At 49.2% G+C, this 18647-nt stretch overlaps 5 protein-coding genes across 5 annotated transcripts; 3 read left to right on the top strand and 2 right to left on the bottom strand.

Annotated features, from left to right (window-relative positions):
• Positions 1–268: 268 nt before the first annotated feature.
• On the bottom strand, positions 269–1219 carry N7457_007261 (uncharacterized protein; the record flags this gene model as incomplete). Its single annotated transcript, XM_057178304.1, has 1 exon — positions 269–1219. The coding sequence occupies one exon, from the start codon at positions 1217–1219 to the stop codon at positions 269–271; it is 951 nt and encodes a 316-aa protein (XP_057030048.1).
• Positions 1220–5598: 4379 nt separating this feature from the next.
• Positions 5599–7585, bottom strand: N7457_007260 (Zn(II)2Cys6 transcription factor; the record flags this gene model as incomplete). The annotated part of the gene is made up of 3 exons (XM_057178303.1): positions 5599–6469; positions 6526–7131; positions 7182–7585. The coding sequence occupies 3 exons, from the start codon at positions 7583–7585 to the stop codon at positions 5599–5601; spliced, it is 1881 nt and encodes a 626-aa protein (XP_057030047.1).
• A 795-nt stretch (positions 7586–8380) lies between these two features.
• On the top strand, positions 8381–11102 carry N7457_007259 (uncharacterized protein; the record flags this gene model as incomplete). The annotated part of the gene is made up of 4 exons (XM_057178302.1): positions 8381–8497; positions 8644–9142; positions 9208–9967; positions 10028–11102. 4 exons carry the CDS (start codon positions 8381–8383, stop codon positions 11100–11102), a joined length of 2451 nt encoding a protein of 816 aa, XP_057030046.1.
• Positions 11103–12215: 1113 nt separating this feature from the next.
• N7457_007258 (uncharacterized protein) lies at positions 12216–13749 on the top strand (the record flags this gene model as incomplete). Its single annotated transcript, XM_057178301.1, has 3 exons — positions 12216–12858; positions 12972–13609; positions 13666–13749. The coding sequence occupies 3 exons, from the start codon at positions 12216–12218 to the stop codon at positions 13747–13749; spliced, it is 1365 nt and encodes a 454-aa protein (XP_057030045.1).
• Positions 13750–15934: 2185 nt separating this feature from the next.
• N7457_007257 (putative cytochrome P450) lies at positions 15935–17332 on the top strand (the record flags this gene model as incomplete). The annotated part of the gene is made up of 1 exon (XM_057178300.1): positions 15935–17332. One exon carries the CDS (start codon positions 15935–15937, stop codon positions 17330–17332), a length of 1398 nt encoding a protein of 465 aa, XP_057030044.1.
• Positions 17333–18647: the final 1315 nt, after the last annotated feature.

The following is an 18647-nucleotide window of genomic DNA, read 5'->3' as shown; positions in this document are numbered from 1 at the left end:
CTATTGATCGACTCGGAAATAATATATAAAGAAAGCAAACATTAGATTATATAGTTTTCCTTGATCAGCAAGAGAAATATTGCTGAATCCAGAAGGAAATCTTGAAGATATTATAGACATATGGCGCCTTCACATGTGATATATGCGCCTGAATAATGTATGGAGAAAAAGAAAGGCTCTCAAAACGCTATCCGTCGCTGCATATCAAGAATGACACTCTGACAAGCAATCTGCTTCAATCGGAGTGCTACTGCAACCTGTAAGCACTTTACAGGTTCTCGCCGACGGTGGTGACGATAGCACCAAGAGGGGTGGCGATGGTGGGGAGACCGAGGCCGGCGACAAGGTCAACGACGGAAGGAGACAGCTTAACGAGGAGGTGATTGCCGTCATTGCCGACGATGTGGAGGAGATCCCCAATGGGCTCGGAGATGTCACTGACAAGGTCACCGACGCTAGCGGCCTCAGCGACGATGGAGCCAATGGGGCCGGCAATGGTGGTGAGACCGAGGCCAGCAACGAGGGAGGTGACGGAGGGGGAGAGCTCAATGAGGAGCTCCTTGGCGTTCTGGCCGGTGACGGTCAGGGTGGACTTGACCTTGGGGGCAAGGTCCTGGACAATCTCGCCGCGCTTGAGGTTCTTGCCGGGAGTAGCAACAATGGTACCAACGGGGACACCAACGTTGGGGAGGCCAAGGCCGGAAACGAGGGCTGCGACCTCGGGGGAGAGACGAATGAGGAGAGCACCGACATCAGCGCCGACAACGGTGACGAGGTCATCGACGACGGGGCCGAGGTCAGCGACGAGAGTACCGACGCTGGAGGCAGAGGCGACAATAGAGCCGAGGGGAACACCAAGGTCACCGAGACCGAGGCCGGAGACGAGCGCGGTAACCTCGGGGGAGAGCTCGATGAGCAGGGTGCTGGCGTCAGCGCCGACAACAGTCAGGATGTTGTCGAGCTGGGGTCCGAGGTTCTGGACGATGTGGCCGTCCTGGACATCGGGGACGCTGCTGGCAGAGGGAGTGGAGGGGAGGTCCAGAACCTCGGTAGCGTCACCGAGCTTGGAGAGAACGGGGAGCTCGCTGAGGTCAAGTTCCTTGGTAATATCGCCAATCTTGAGGCCGTCGACGAGGCCGTCAAGGCCGAGGTGGGGGGTGGGAGCAGCGAAAGCAGAGCCGGCCAAAGCGGCGACGGCGGCGAACAAAGAGGCCTTCATTATGAAATTAATGGATGTATATAAGAAGTCGAAGGAGAGATTGTAATGGGTCAAAGAAAGACTGGAGTGAGGAACTTGGGACAAGAAGAAGAGCAGAAAAATGAAGTATTTATATGCCGTGAAGTGACTATGATCTACAAATGCAATCTTGCTCGTCCCTAGCTTCTGCGCAGAACATTTATGACTCGTGGATGGGGTAGCTGAGTCCTAGTTGGCGGGTCAGCTCCATAGTTGTGGTTATCTCACCTGCAAGGGTTTGGATAATGGGGCCTGACAGAGCTATCAAATGGGACTACTTTCCACCTTGGGTCAAGATCCAAGGCCGCTGCGGCGACGCACTCAGCACTCTCAGTACGGCATATGGTGAGCTGTTCCTACTTCGGAGAGTGCTGGGAGCTTAGAAAGACATGGGAAACCCGTTTCAATCCCGGGGCTTGCAGCTGAAGCTTTAGACATATCATTCGATATGGTAGTTCCCATTCCAATTCAAAGCCCTAAAAACAATAATTTCTCAAACTAAACCCTGAAATCCCAAGGATGGATCAATGGGTCTGTACGGAATATGGAGTACGGAGTAGAATTGGAGTCTGTCAATTCGGAGATGACCGGAGATGAGGTTTAGATTAAGATCTACACGCTCATGTTTAGGGCGCGTGGGACCCCGAGGTTTAATCCAAGGTTCCTTAAATTCCTTAAATCGGGCCTTAGCGCGGGCTAGTATAAGCTTATTCTCCAGGGCACCGGCCCCCGAGTAGCTCCGTGGTAACTGGATTCAATCATCAAAGTTGATTCATTTGAGACATGAGGGTTTGTACGTTGGAGCGTCTTGTTCGGATATGTGTTGCAAATATCTGTGGCAGTTAACCCCTTGATTGAGATTTCTGACAACCCCACTTGAGGCAGGGGTTGATCTGTCACATCAGAGCCTTAGGCTCTGCATTATTATTGCCCTACTCCGTACGGAGTACTCCATACTCCGCACCTGTTTTTTTTTTGTCTCGTTCCGATGCCATCCCAACGGAAATTAGTATGGAAACTCTAGAACAAAGGATAATCTACGGACCACCACCCACTCGAGGGAATCAAAGCAACAGTTGAGTTTGTAATTTGGCTTTCTGGTCCAATAGCGTGGAAAAATATCGCCAATCAACCCACGAGTCACCGACATATCTCCACTTTGAACGCCATAACGGATATGGCTTTATTTGTTCTTTGTACTCCGTACGGAGTAGGGATTCCGTGCCCCGTACGGAGTACTAGGGACCCCCTTTCCCTTCTCAGTGCCTGATGATCCCGATCCCGTTCCACTTTGCCTTCCCCCTTGACGCTCCGAATGACCGAAAATCCGGGTTTAATTGGCTGATCCAAATCGATTAGCCGCTAAGGCCGCTAAGATCTACCGGAGGACAGCCGATAGTAAAACGTTATTTGGGCAGATCCGTCCGCTTCAGGGGACTCACCGTCCGCCACTATCGGCAATTGGAAACCCAAGATCGTGTTACCAAAACTCGGATGCCACCTACAACACACATCACCAAAGAGGGGAGTTCTTTGTTTACTCCGTACTCCGTCCTTCTTTCTCAAATATGGGTTTCCGAGAATCCGGCTAGCGTTCGCAAATCCCGAGATCTACTACCGTGCGGATATGATTCGACCTGCCTTCTTTGGCATAGAACATACTCCGTACAGCTGTTGGTGATACCTAGACAAGATGCTAGAGCGCAGAAGTGGGAATACTCGGATCTATTTGACAGCACACACTTACATGATGCATCGAACATTCTCATTACTTATCTATGCGGTCAGAACGAGGGAAGTTCTGTCGATCTTCAGATAGTCTTAGGACGTGTCTCTTTTGTATCCCGTCTCAGACTAGGGTAATCCTTGTGGCCAAGAAGACTATCACCATCTTGATTCTTCTCATCACAGGCCCAGGTCCAGGATCTATTGATCTTTGCGACCTATTGCGGTATTGGTATTGGGTTTTCTTTTTCCAAGTAAAGGAAGAATATACATTATTCCAACTGGATTCAGAGTTCATGGTCCATAGGCTCAATAATCATATTTCTTCCCAAACAGCGGGGAAGATGGTTTGTTTCTTAAATTCGGGCCCATTCTAGCTTCCCATGGTTTACCTTAGATGATTCAAAGTTGTCTTCCTCCAAATCTTTGCAATAGACAATGACGATACCTAGTTTGTTGATGTTGATCCTCTCGCAAACCAATCCACCAGGTGTCGACTTGCACACGTAAGTTCAAAGCCTAGTCCACTCTGTGTCCGCACGAAACATATCCATACTCAACAGAGGGCTTCATGGGGCTATCCACGTGGCCTGGACAGGATAGCTTCATGGACTGAGCGAGACCTAGATTGTTGGGGAGTACGGAGTATAAATTCGCGACACCATCCCCTACGGTGTGCACAGTAATTACTGACTTAGTCGATTGGCTAGTTGCGCGATATTTGAATAGCAAGACAACAATTACATTTTCTAGAAACTCTCTTCTACAAAACTCAAGTGCAAGACCATTAACTGGCGCAGGCCTCTACGAAATAGATGAGGTATACTTGAAATCTGCACTGCGCCACTCTTTAGTATTGCACCGCGAAAGAAATGATCTTTAGTATGTACTTAGTTAGGAAAACTACTTGGCAGCTATATTGATGAATCTATGGATGACCGAGAGAGCTATCTTGTATAGATTAAGACAACCTTGGAAGAAGAGAAGAAGCCTGAATATCTGCCAGATTGTTTTGTTCAAGAGAATAGATTGGGATTTTGGTAGTTGGAGGTTATGGTTGCCTATCACAATGGATCAACCAATCAAATCCTCTGATAGCTCAGCTGGAAGAGCGCAAGACTGTAACTGCTTAAGATCTTCGGATCATCTTGAGGTCCCTGGTTCGATCCCGGGTCAGAGGAATTTTTTGTCTTTTTGCCATTTTGGACGTCATTCTATAGCTTAGCATGTCCCAATACAACAGTCGATGACCTTATGTTGATGACTAGTAGATCACAAAGCAAATATGTCTAGCTGTTTTATACTAAAAGAGATCTTGGTTGTATACCGATTTTACACTGTAGTACGCGATACAAAAGTAGTATTTATACAGCTCATCTTCAACCACTTGAACCAGCGGGAAGTGCGGTGAATCGTGAGAAGTGCGTGGCTCTAACCCTAGATATAAGATCCAGCCAGGTCCTACAAGCGCTATTATAGCTGATCATTGAATGGGCGACAATAGGTATGACCCAGACGAAACAGAGGCTCACGACATGAGTCATGACTGACCAAAAAATACCCATTTAACTACTCGATGCAGCTCGATTATGGATAGGCTAATAGAGCAATACCCTGCCACGCAAGATCAAGTGAGAACAGCCACTAAACTTAATTCTGCTATTAGCCTTTTTAAGCCTAGCTTCACCGTAATACCAATACTATAAGGAGCTAAAGTGAACTGCCAGTCTATACCGGCTTCCTATTTAGGAACAATAAACATCCACTTGTGACTTTTTTGGGGGGCATCTGGGAGATGGCAAAGCCCCTGATGGGATAACAGGGTAGGGAGGCTTATACTGAAGCCTGAGAGTCTAGGGGTGGTAGATTTTGGGTTGAATAATCAGTTCATAATCAGTACAGGATTTGATTCATCATTGTACTCATTTGTAAAATAACAGGATTTATTACTAGCGGCTTATGCAGGTAATCTCATGTTCTCACTTGGGCTTGCGTGGCAGGGTACATGTTACTTAACGCCACGCCAGTGCGCATACAAATATTTCGTTTAAAGGAGTGAAAGCTTGACCACGCCCGGTCGAAAGCCCTCAAACCATTTGTCCCAACGCCTACGTGCCGTAATCCGTTTACCTGGATCGAAATGTGACATGGCACATGCAAGGCTTCTAAAATCATCTTTCATACCATCCCGGAACGCAAGTGGTTCACGCGGGGTCTCCGGGTGAAATCCGTCCCGAGTTGTTTCGAAAACGCGGACCCAAGGATTGCGACCAAGATGCTTCAGGAGCCCATTGAGCCTATCCTCATCTGCAAGATAAGAGATCTGTAGCTTACTTACGGATGCCCCCCGGGGACGGTGCGGACGGGTTGCTGACTACTTGTATGTAACCAGTGATGACAACCTCCCAGGAACCTTCTTGGAACCTGCCCAGATGGTTTCCCAAGGGTTGAAAGGTTATCTGTAGGTACATATAGGTACATGTGATGTAGGTACCTTCTACCTAGCATGCACCCAGGTGCCCAGTCGGATGATCGGCTAACAGGAGGTTATGTATCAGACTATTAAACCAGAAGCAGGAAAACTAACTTGAAATAGCACTTCACGAGTCTCCAGCCGCTTACACAAGCAAATCATATCACAGCCCAATATGGTATCCCGAGTATGCATCGCCGGCCAGCGGCAGCCCCGATAACGGGTCTTGAGCATACATCCCTTGGTTCAACAAATATCCTACCGAGCCATCCATCAGAGTTTTCTCGACCGATGCAGACTCAATCTCGAATTGTTCGAGATGTGCGTGCAGGTCCCACTTCCTGGCACAGAATTTGAGTAAGTCACGGATGTAGGAGAGACAACGAATGGCACGAGCACGGCAATTGAACAAATCCTGTGCAGCAAGTACTGGCGGGTCGGGGGTTCCAGCGGGGACGGACGGGGGTGCTGGAACGGTCGCGCTGATGAGTTGGTCGTAACTGTCGGACAGAACATTGACAAATAATCGACCCACTTGGTGAACGCGCTGGATATCCAGGTAGGTCAGGAAAGGCAGCGCACTGGGATTTTCCAGGACCTGGTGGATTTGGCTGATGTAGTCCATGCATCGGTCGAAAAGGAGAGCCTTGTTGTATCCGTGAAGTGTTGGGTTCCGATGCGAAGGAGATAGCAGAATAATGATAGTATATAATAATTCGAGTCGGTATAAGAGGGAGAAGTGGTTGGGGGTATTCTTGGGGCATTGATCGAACCAGTCCCGTGCTCGCCAGCATAATGTCCAAACGAGGACCAGTGGCTGTGGAGATGGATCGCGCCCATTATAATGCATTTCTTGATAGCCCGCAGATAGGATCTGTCGGATCTTAACGATATGTAAAGCAGGTGCTGGACTGCGTAGGAAGATGTGGCCCTGTTCTATTGGGAATCCTGATGATGTGGTGGTCGATGGCAATGCAACATTCACAGATGCATCGGAGAACGAGAACGTTCTCCGCATAGTAGTACTCAGTCCTCTATGGAAAAGATTAGCAAGGGGATTGATGACTGGAGAAAGCAATAGAAACGGTACCTGTCTAGACAATAGATGCAATGGAACACACGCCGGCGAATATCTAGTCGATCGGCATTGGTCGTAACCTCAGCAGGGGGATCCTGATGCAATCCTAGATCGATCGCAACCTTGACAGCCATTCCGACCAGATGCCAACACCGGAAGCGTGCTGGGTCGACCAGAGAATATTGAGCAAGGAATAGGATCGCTTGGATCCCAGCAATTGATCCGGGACGAAGGACTTCCTCGGCGTATGTCAGGGCCTCTGACACAAGGGCCCATGCCCTTTGGTGGCTTTTATCATTGTTATGGTATGACACTGATGCGGAGGCGATGGCGAGAACCATGCGCAGCATCCAATGGTCGAAAGGTTTGGCGAACCGGCCGCCGGACTGGTACACAGCATCTACCGACGTCCAGAAGCTCGTTTCAACAAAGAACGGCAGCTGGACAAAGACATTATCGAAGTAGTATTGTAGCAACGGGGTGGCTTCATGGCGCGCAGGCAATGAATATGAAGGAGAAGGCGGGGAGGAATCGGCTAGGGCGACTGAGAGAAGGAGGTTGGCGAAGGAAGTGCTCGAGGTGATGCCGTGGAAGTCTCGCGAAGTGGCATTGACCGACCTTTGAAAAAAGGTAAGCGAGGTCACAGGTATTTTTTGGCAGGTACCAACAAGAAACCAAAATCGCCAACTAAATCATCAATATCCGACACCTCCCTGCGGTGGGCAGGGCCCAATGGACCTTCGGCTGAGATTGAGGTGATTGACATCTCCCGGGCGACTCCATCTCCCTCCGCAGACAGGGTAGTTGACCGGTCGCGTAACTGACTGATCTTTTTCTCGAGTTTCTCGCAGTATCCCTCTAATGACGCGACATAACTCCTCTCTTTCCCTTTGGCAAATTCATCGCTCGCGCCAGAGCAGGAGCTGGCCTTGCCGACCCTTTCACAAGCCGAACACGCGGGGAGCTTGCCATCACATTTGATCTTGGCGGTCCGGCATCTTGAGCATGCGGCGACTGGACGACTCACCTTGAGCAGGGGATTATCCAAGAAACTTGTGACAGTGACGGACATGACTGCTCATTATCCTGACAAGTTTTAGCAAGTAATTTGAGGGCCACGGATGGAGAACCCCTGCATCACCCCACCGTGGGCTTGAGCACCGGCCACAGCCCTGGAGTAGACCGAAACGGGCCAAAAGGCGAGATTACTCACATGACCATCCGAAATCGAAGGTGTTAGTCCCCAAAGCTAAGGTACGGAAACAATTGGCGAGTAAGATTGATCGGGTCAGATTACCCATTCACGGAGGACGGAGGACGGAGTATTAAGAGCAAGCGATGAGGAAGCAGAGAGTAGGAAGAGAAGATCCAGGCAGATCGGTGGAACCGCACGGACTGGAGGTCCAAAGCCTTTGAACCGTTACACTTTAAATGGGCCATCTTAAAGGCGATGATCCTCTCTTCTCTCGACTCCGTACCCCCGAGGTATTCTACCCCTGCTAGTTTCATACTTGCACATCCAACGTTATTCAACATTATTCCTTTTCAGCTTTATCCACTTCCCATTTCCCCGTTTCCAAGAGCCCCGTTTCCCAAGTCCTGGAGATCCCAATTTGGACCGAGGCCCCTCTTAAAAGTATTGGTGGCCCCATTCTATTGCAGTTCTTTTGTCTCTCTCTCTCTCTCTTTTTTTTTTGACTCTATTTTTGGGGGGTCTTGAAGAAAATCTTCCTGATACTTGAGCCTCAATATCATGACGACTGCCTCCAAGTTGATCTCCGTTCGTGCGAAGGGACTTGGGTTGTAAATCGCATGTGATCGGACCTTTCTCGACCTTCCCTTTTGTCTCATACCCTTTTGGCCCACCATGACTCTAAGTCCAGATTACCCTCCCATAGGGCTGAGGTCCCCGGAATTACACTCCCTGGAGCCACCGGACGGTCGCATTGCTCACACATTAACGGCTTGCACGAGATGTAGACAGGTATGATGGATATCGCTCCCCACCTCTGATCCCCCCGCCTCGAACTTTTGCCACTCTGTCTCTTGGCATCGATTGGCTTTCGTTTTCCATGTTTTGTCATTTGTCGCTTCTCTTTGCCGTCTCATATTGACCCACCTTGTGTGTAGCGAAAGTCCAGATGCGACCCCGGGATTCCACGGTGTGCGCCGTGCGAGCGAAGCAATGCCAAGTGCGTATACTATGATTCAACTCGAGACTCTACCATCCCCCGAACCTACATCGTGTCCCTCAGAGAGAAGGCTCGAGCCCTGGAAAAAGAGCTGGCCAATGCGGCCAAGGAGATCCAACATGCTGCCGATGCCGAGTTGATGGTACGGGGCGCCGGGCGCATCCGCTTCACGGAGAACGACGAGGCGCGATATCTCGGTCCCTCGAGTGGCATTGCCATGACCCGTTTGGTCATGGAGATGGCCAAGCAGAATACCGATTCAAAAACCATTAAAGATGTGGTCCCCGAGTTCACCGCACAAGAAATCAAAGAGGCGTTTGCACAAGAAGACTCGAAGCCGACATCTAAAGTCTATCCCATGATCAGCTCGATACCGCAAACGAATCTACCCCCACAGGCTCTGACCTATAAATTGATTGATCTCTTTGTGGCCAAAGGTACTCCCACATGGCTGTGCCCAAACTCCCTCCATTATAGCTCATGTGACTGATGCGTTGTGTAGGACAAACACTCCCCATCCTGCACGAGCCAACATTTCGGCAAGAGGTAGATGAGGTCCTCAATGGCTCCACAGATCCATGTCAAAACTTCCAGATCCGGATGGTCATTGCCATCAGTATGCAGAGAATGAGTACAGAGTATGCCGGTCTCGCTGATAGTTATTATCTTGCGGCCTTGCCCTACCTAGAGCCGACGTTGAAACGCATGGACCTCGGGGCCCTTCAATGCCTCGTGCTCATTGCTTCATATTCAATGTTGACCCCAACTCGCACAGCTGCGTACTGGGTGGTGGGAACGGCTGCCAAACTTGCACAAGACTTGGGATTGATCGAAGAGGCCACCGTGATAAAATCACCTTGTGGAAAGCCATTGAATCCCCTGGAGATTGATATGCGCCGGAGGCTATTTTGGATTGTCTCCTCAATGGAGTTCGGACTATCTCATTCTCTGGGCCGATGCAGTAGCTACTCCCTCAGCCATGAGCATATCGATGTAAAGTTCTTTGAACTCGTGGACGACCGGTACATCACCGCTGAAGGGATAACTCCGGGAGCGAAACCTGTCTTAGCAAAGTGCACCGCCGTCCACTTCTTCAAAATGCGACTGCTCCAGTTAGAGCCCAGAAGAGTGCTATACGCGAACAGACGAGAGGTCCCAGTTAACGATCAGGACCCATGGTTTGCTCAAATGTTAGGAAAGATAGACCACTGGATGGCCACCACTCCCAAAAAGGATGATGGCAGTGGCACGAATGTGGCATGGTACGTTGGTAGTTCTATCGGCTGAAAATGCCATTTCACTGACAATATCTCTGACTGCAGGTTCCAAGGGAGACACAACGGGATCATTATTCTCCTGTATCGTCCCTCGCCACAAATTCCCGAGCCAACCGTCCATGCTGCGAAAATCTGTTACGATGCAGCCACCTCTAACATCGCCATGCACAAGGCACAGATGATCTCCGGGTCTGTTGATCTTACATGGATATTTGTACAATCACTTTTTATGGTCTTAAACACTGTCCTTTGGACCCTCTCATATCCTGAAATCCGCAAGGAGCACACCATCGAGGAAGTACAAGGCCATCTGGATACGGCTCTTGAAGTGGTCGTCTTCTCTGCTGAACGTTGGCCTGGTGTTCAATCCGCCTTCCTTCTATACAAGCGTCTTATTGCTGCGTGCTTGAAGGCCTATAGAACGGAAGAATCATTCGTTGTGCACTCACCCTCTAACCATCCGACACCGACCTCCTCACAAGGGATTATGACTCCACCGCCGATGTCCAGTCCGTCAAGCACTACAACTGCCTCATATTACTCCCATAATCACCGTGGTGGGAATCTATCCATTGGCGACACTGCCTCAAACGGTACTTTTTCCAGGGGGCAATCTGCGGATCCTACGTTTGCCCAAGAATCAACACCGCCTGCAGTAGCATCTGGACCGTCAAAACAACTACACATGCCGTCGGTTTCCTCTGCCTCTGACATACAGTCATCGCTCACGACCCAAAATATGGCAACGCATTATACATCCGAAGCCTATATTGGACCGACAGCGCTCTACCCTGACGTGTCAATCGACCCCAACACCCCTTATAACACGATCCCTTCGGTTGTTCCCGGCCTGCAAGGCTGGGATCCCAACTTTTCACTTGCCTCAACCACTGCGGGTCACCTAGCATATGTTGGTGCGACTGTCGACCCCATTAATTGGGCGAACCCCCTTGGAGACCAGTACTCTCAGTTCTTCAATGAGCCGTTCCCGATGCCTTCATGGCGTGAGCGTACCCTCAGTCAACAAGATCAAATCGAGCTTCTGGCCTCCCTCGAACACGATATACCTGATGTGTCTTCTCATCTGGCACATGAATATAATGCTTTCTATCAGTCATGAGGCTGTAATGCAATTGGTTCTCCTTGCTCAGAGATCATTTTGTACTGATCTTCCAGGTGCTTTTCTCCTTTGATTCCTGATATCTACCTGCTATCTTGGCTTGAACTGACTCATCTTCTGACATCTTTCAAATCAAATGTCTTCCTTAATGGTCATGTTACCAACGGGGCTAGAGGTCGCCCATGCCGAGAGAAAATTCTTCTAGACGCCCACCTGACTTTGTTTCTTGCCCCTCCGGGGCAATTAGTCATTCAGTAAAAGAGATACCACTTTTGATTGTTTCAAACTTTGTTATATGCCTTATTCATGATCTCGCAGTTTGGGGGCCATAATAAAGGTAAAGTAGACCCGCAGTCCGCCACCCGGCATCCGTAGAGTGCCGTATAATTTGACCTCCATGCGGTGGTGTACATTGGTGTACGAGGTCAAGGGGCAGTAGCTAGGTACTCCGTATATGTATGTCGTTCAAAAACAAAGAAAAGAAGAGAAGTCGGGGGGAGGGGGAGGCGGGGAAGACAATCATCTCACCAAGCCGCTGCTCATGTCGGTAAATACTAGGCTGGGCGAGACCGGTAAGGTTGAGAAAGGCCCATTTAGGGCGTCAAACCTTGGGAGCAATGTTCTTTGCCACTCAAATTGAATTGTTCAAGCGTTGCTTTGATGAATGATTTGGACCTGAAATTGAGAGATTCCTTTTCATCGCAAATAAATAAAGGAAAGAACAATGAAAGCGTCAATACAAAACATGAATCAAAAGGATGTACAATGCGGGTTCCAAATAAAGTAGTACATCCGGCCAAGACCGGTCACGTGTCTGCCTCAATTCGCCGTCATCCTGGCCGGCTTTGACCACAGGATTGTCTCCATCATTCACCCTCACTCACCACAGCCACCTATCAGCCACCCAATTCTTACCACTCCTTGGATTTAAATTCGGTTCTTTTGGCATGCAGATGATCCAGGCAGCCCGTTGAATGTCCTGCTTGCTTGCTTGAGCGACCGTCGATCGTGAACGGGACCCCCCTCTCCAAGCACTATCAAAGTTTGCGATTCGGATCCAGAGCCGCTCTGGTCAATACCGTTTCTGCATGCTGAACTTTTCCTCGGGCTCTCATGTCTGATCGCATTTACTCCACATCCTTCCAAACAACACCCCCTTCACCTTCCTCGCCCGCGGCCGGCTCTCTGAAAGAGAACCATCGGGTGGCCATCTCTACGGACCACATTCCCCAGACACCGACATCCCCTCCGTTGATGTCGGTTAGCGATCAAAGTCATGCCGACAACTTCACATCCTCGCATACATCACCGAATCAGGCGACGGTCCAACCACCCAACATCTCCTCCCCTCCATCTTCTGCGCCAATGTCTACTCAAGTCTCTCAACAGCCCGCAATGAGCACAACAAATTCCTTCCCCACACCTGCCAGCAGCGTCAGCGAGCATCCTGCGAATGCGACTTCGGCGGAGGATATGGATCTTGAAGGAAAATCCTTCAATATGGAGACCCAGGACTCGGCAAAAAACTCGGGAGTAGGTCCCGCTCAGCAATCAACACAACACAGACCGACCGACCACGATCGGCAGTCTTCCCAAACAGACAACACTGACGGTTTTGCCACCGGGCAGGCCCAGAACTCGGCAGACCACGATGCTATGGATGTGGATACAAAGCCTCTCCGCCGCCCAGACGTCACTTTCAGTTTAGATTCTCTTCAGAAAGAGCTAACATCAGCGTTTCATCTGTGCAAGAGTGGTAAGGCCTCCCACACTGAATCACAGCCTCCTCTATGGGCAGCTGTGTGAATGCACTGACCTTGCATATTCTGGGAATTGAAGTTGTTAACACTGCTTTTTACTCCTCCACAGCTCCGATCGTTACTGGCCCAGATCCTACGGTGGATCTTGTTTCTCTCTACGGTTTGGGACCAATCGCGCACTCGGTAGCACGCATAGATCCAGTGACGGGAGAGAAAATCAACCGCCTCAGGAAGTCATATGAAGGAAAGCTGAAGGGGCTGGGACTCGCAGGTCGGAACAAGTCTACAAAGCAGGAAATTGGCGCTCCGGGCAGTCTCAGACATATGACTCTCTGGCCCGAGGAGGAATGGCAAAATCAGAAGGTGCATGGCAAGGCCATCAAGGTCTCAGATATGGACTCGGCGCTACAAAGTCTTCAATCACGCGCTATGCAAATGGAACCAGGACCGGTTCCCAATAACGATTTCTGGGAGGATATACTTGGTCACGAAAAGCCGGCGAAGCATCCAGCACCCGGTGAGACTAGCAAGAAGGGTGCCCCAATCCCAACTGGTCGCCCCTCTACTCAATCCTATGCCCCGTCTCCACAAGCGCAGGAAGCAGAGCGTCCCCGACCTAGCAGAGGTCGCAAGAGACATTACGATGACAACAGCTTTGCTGGCTATGGCGAAGGGTTTGTGGATGATGATGATGACCCCGGCTTCTACTCGAACGGCGAGGGAACTGGGAAGAAGAAACGCAAGAAGGTAATTCTTGAAGATGTCGACTGGTCGTCTGAACCAATACTGACTCAATCAATCAGGACCACGTTGCTAAGGTGTCAACCCCCATGTCTGAAAGAAGCGGTAGCTACGGGGTAGGCATGTTCGGCATTGGGGCCAGATGACGAAATGGGTTCTATGATCCTTTCAAATCAACCAAAAAGCTGTTTCTGTTTCTCTTTTTTTTTCGATGAAAACCCAATCTTGCCCGTCTTAACCTGGGAGGTGGAGGCACATCCGAGTCTTGTTCAAGGCATGGGAATCCACTGCCGAGTTTGAGCACCTCCCTTGATCTCTTTTTCATTCTCAGTACATGTTGCATCACGGTGCTGGATATACCCGGCTTCATCAATCGGACGGCGTTATGGCAGGCGGGAAACAAAGTATTCCAAAGTGGATATGATCAATTGCTTTTACCTCGTAAGCTTTGTTTTCTCCCCTCGTTCTTCTTTCTCTGTTGTTTTCTTTTTTTTACGATCTCGCGCACAGCTTTTCGAGATCTTCACTGCAGTAATGGTTCGCTGGCTTTTTTTTTTTTTTTTTTTTTTTGCTTTTTTTTTCTGCAGACGATATCTTCTGCTTTCAGCTTCTTTCCATGATTCTTCTACTGCGCAGACCTAGGTGGTCCACTGTGCTCATCAATGATCATAGGGAGTGTGCATGACCACTCCCTTACATTTTTCTCAAAACATTCATCAGTCTTCAAAGCCTTGTCCTTGGCAGCGTGGAGATATTATTCTGCGATGACGAGACAAGTGCGGCTGAAGAGCTAGTCAATCGATTTAATAGATGGCAAGCCATTTCTTTCTCCAGTAGAACCTGCCTTCCAGGTGCAGGTTGTAGCTCATGTCGTATCACCAAATAGTCGCACCATTGCATAGTGAAAGAGTTGACCTTGACTTCAACAACCATATATCCTTTTGCCAGATTCGACAGGAAAAGATATCAAATATCAAAACAACCCCGACCCCCTCAACACCGAGTAAACCGAATCTCCCTTCCCAGCCAGCCACATCAAAACAACCTGAGCGCGCGCTCTCTAATGCCTACGGGGTACGTAAATTTCAAAGTAAGAACCCCAGTATTCACCAATCACACAGCGCCGCGCCCGTATTGGAGCGTCTCTCGGACCGCGACATCGGAAGGTTGCCCAAGCGTCATTGCACGAGTGTTCTCGATTGGCTATGTTTTCAGGTTGGTTACTGATTGGGCGTGGTGTTGTTTCTGTCTTGGATTTGATAATGGTTAATGTTAGATGAGCTTTGTTTCCATGACTAGTATTGAGTCAAAGAGACAAGGAGGGTAGATGGGGTTGTGGAGAATACTCGTACTTTATATCGGCGACAGGCTTGGGGGAAATTTGAGACAATTTTCATGAAGTGATATCGCTCCGTGGAAGTACTGGCTGAGAGGACATATTTGTACAACTCTCCTAGATAGAGGCTTCCGTCCTATCCTATTTCCGCAGTTAAGGCTCTGGCCTCGACGGATATACCTCATTACGCTGATCCGAAGAGTCTCGACATATCACCCTAGCGATGGTTCTATTTATTTGGCGCTAGGTTTCTGGTAGTCACTCCTTTCTAATTTTCCTCTTCCTGTAGAGGTTGTACTTGTGCGGAGTACTCCGTAAATGAGCTGAATATGCAGCCCAGATCTAAATCAGCCATGTCTGCACTGAGCACTAAACTAGATCTATGTACGGAGTAGTTGGGTATCAATCTTCAGATTGGCCTTAGCAAATCATACGTAAATAACCCCGCATAGATAGTCTGAGAAGTGATCAGATGTACATATTTGCCTCGATATATATAGTCAAGAATGGCGGCCTTCTGGCTTAAGGTTGGGGTATAGAAGAACACACCAATGGCAACCTGGCGAAGTCAACTTCTCTTGGCCACATGCCTTTGCCTCTGAGGTCATTTGCCTGAGTCATAAAAAAGCAACGAGAAAGAAGGGGCAAAGCTAGTTTCCTTTCTGCAGCAGGACCAAAAGACTTGCGTCATATCACATAACAAAAGGGCGCCTCTGCCTATTTCGGGGGCTAATGCATGACCTCGTGAAGAAGTACTGCCGATCTCGTTCCCAACCCTCATTGGCCGAGTTATACATAGGCTCTCAGCTGGTTGAACATGAAATGATGGATCATTTATACTGCTGACACTTTAATCAGGTGGCACCAAAAGGTGCGGCGATCTCCTGGCTCATGCAGTCCTCGCGGTGGACGTGCAGACGCTTTAAAGAGCCGACACTCCTTCATCTTCCCATATTCTCAACTTAATTATCTCTGGCCTGTACGGAGTAGACATCATGCCTTCCCCAATTCCTCAACCCCGGGGACTTCCCATTCTGGGAAATCTCTTTGATATGATCCCAGGGAACACCTGGGCTTCTTTGAACAAGCTCGCAGCAGAACATGGCGGCGCTGGTATCTTCAAGGTCAAAATCCTTGGCAAACAACTCGTCTTCATTACAAACGCGGCTCTTATCGAGGAAATTTGCGATGAGAGACGCTTCCGAAAATGTATCACCGGCCCAATTGTCGAGATCCGCAGCCTTGCTCATGACAGCCTCTTTACCGCATTCGACAACGAGGAGAGCTGGGGTATAGCGCATCGTATCATGGCTCCATTCGTATTACCCGAAGCCGTCAAGCAAATGCATCAGGACATCCAACTCACAACAGATGATTTGATCAAAAAATGGACCTCAGATGGCATCCATCAGCACGTGGATATCGTTAATGACCTGGACCGACTCAACCACGCCGCCAACATGCAATGCTTCTTCAGTCAGCACGTAGACTGTGTCCTTGGCAAAGAACCCACTGTCATCAAAGCCATGTCAGACACAACCTTTGAAGCCGCACGTCGACCCACGCGACCCAAGCTTCTCACCAAGCTACTCTACCAGAGCACCTTCGACAAGGACATCAAGACCTGTCGCGACTATTGCGCCCGGGCAATTGCTCATCGGCGCGAGAACCCCATAGAAAAGAGGGACTTATTCCACGCTCTACTATACGAAAAGGATCCCCAAACCGGCGAATCCCTTCCAGACAGCCGTATCGTCGACGAGATAATCAACATCCTCATTGGCAGTGCTACGACTCCAAACCTCGTCTCGTTCACTTTATACTATCTAACCAAAAACCCAGAAACAATCACCCGGGCTCGCGAGGAGATCGACACCCTCCTCGGCCCCTCCGGTCAGCTTGAACACTCCCATCTCTCGCAGTTACCCTATTGCGAGGCCATCCTCCGCGAATCCTTCCGCCTCTGCGCCCCAGCCCCAGGATTCAACATCGAGCCGCTGCCCACCGATGCTCCTGTCCTGCTCGGAGGTGGAGAGTACGAGATCCCCAAGACCCAGACCCTGATCGTAATTCTGTCGGCGGTCAATCGAGACCCGGCTATCTTTGACGATCCCAATGCCTTCAAGCCCGAACGCATGCTCGGCGAAGCCTTTGACCGGCTGCCCGTTGGTGTAAAGAAGGGCTTCGGAAACGGGAAGCGCGAATGTTACGGTAAGCGGTATGCTTGGGACTGGTCGCTGCATGTGCTCGTTCGCATTCTGAGGGATGTTGACTTTGGGTTGGCGGATAAGGGGTATACATTTGATATGGAAGGGAAGAACTTCAATGGTGCTTTTACTGTTAAGCCGTATGGGATGTTTTTCACTACTAGGAAGAGGGCAGTTGATGTTTGATTCTGGTTCGATATGTGATGGGCGTCGGGTTTTGGATTGGGAATCGGTTATACCACAGATTGCTCTTTTATGTTTGATACCAAAGGGTCACTGGATACTAGCATGGGAGGACTTTTTTTGGCATTAACGAGACTGTTGATTAGATATTATTTGGATGTTTACTTACTTCTGGCCCTGTGGCTCTATAAATTGTCCGAATGTGGAAGATCGACATACAGCGTACGCGTAACTTGAAGGAGATACAAATCTGCATACCTAGGTACGATCTGAGGTTGGTTAGACAGAGATTCAATACTCGAACACCATCTACACCTTGAGACTGTAGCCGATCTTGCGGGATTTTTCCTAGTTCATTCAACCCAAGCATTGACGTAATATGGGGTTGGGAACTTTCTCTGGTTGTGGAAAGGTTGGGGAAGGTTGAGCATTCCAGACCAAAGTCCCGTGGCAAGACTCATGGTACCCAGGTGCGCATAACATCTTACTTCATCCAAGCTGGTGAGGCGAAATGATAGAGGGACCCTAATGATATTGAGACAATTATAAAGAAAATATCTCTAGTACTTGTAATAAGGAGCAAATGGTCAAGTCTTGGAGTTCAATTTTCATAGATGTCCGCATAGATTATAGATTATATATTATAGATCAGTATATCCCCTCAACGAGCTATCCTCGGGTGGGTTGTTCCAGACCAGCTCTATGCAATTGCTCTAGAACATATATCTGAGTAAGCTACGTGGAATGAGGCACGGAGTACAGAGTAGATCAAGGAGAACTGGGGTATCTTGGCATGAACTATATTACTCAATATCATACATCATAGTATGACTATTTGGGATCTATGTGACCAGCCTGAATGCCTACCTACCTAGGTAGGTAATAACTAAGTACGGGGTATCTCCACGGGGGTTACCCCGAGGTGGGCGCTAAGGTTGCAGGGTTCCTGGTTACGTCGGTGGAACCAAAATAAACTTGACCCGAAGCCCTAACTCGGTGATCACATTGGCTACATGCACCTAGTTGCCGATGTCCTGATCAACACCCCGCGAAAAGGATGTCATCTCAAGAATGAATACCTCAGCAAGAACCCTAGAGTTGCAAGGCCATCCTGCGAGGATCAAGGGAAATATTCCCGATGCTATCCGTGACATCCATCGCCCTTCAGGATGAGCAATTGACCGGTCTGAATCGTCATATTACATCCCAGGAAAGTTTATTGACATGGATCTGCCGTGTATCTGTAGGTAGGGGGAGGCATAAGCCACAGAGATTGTCTGGCGAGCTTTCCGATTGGTGGCATGAAGCTGTCCGCGTC

The sequence above is a fragment of the Penicillium paradoxum genome (genome assembly GCF_028828445.1).
Source record: "Penicillium paradoxum strain IBT 22861 chromosome Unknown utg000006l_segment0_segment0, whole genome shotgun sequence".
In the NCBI taxonomy this organism is placed as follows: Eukaryota; Fungi; Ascomycota; class Eurotiomycetes; order Eurotiales; family Aspergillaceae; genus Penicillium; species Penicillium paradoxum.
This window is presented reverse-complemented; position numbering and strand designations above follow the sequence as displayed.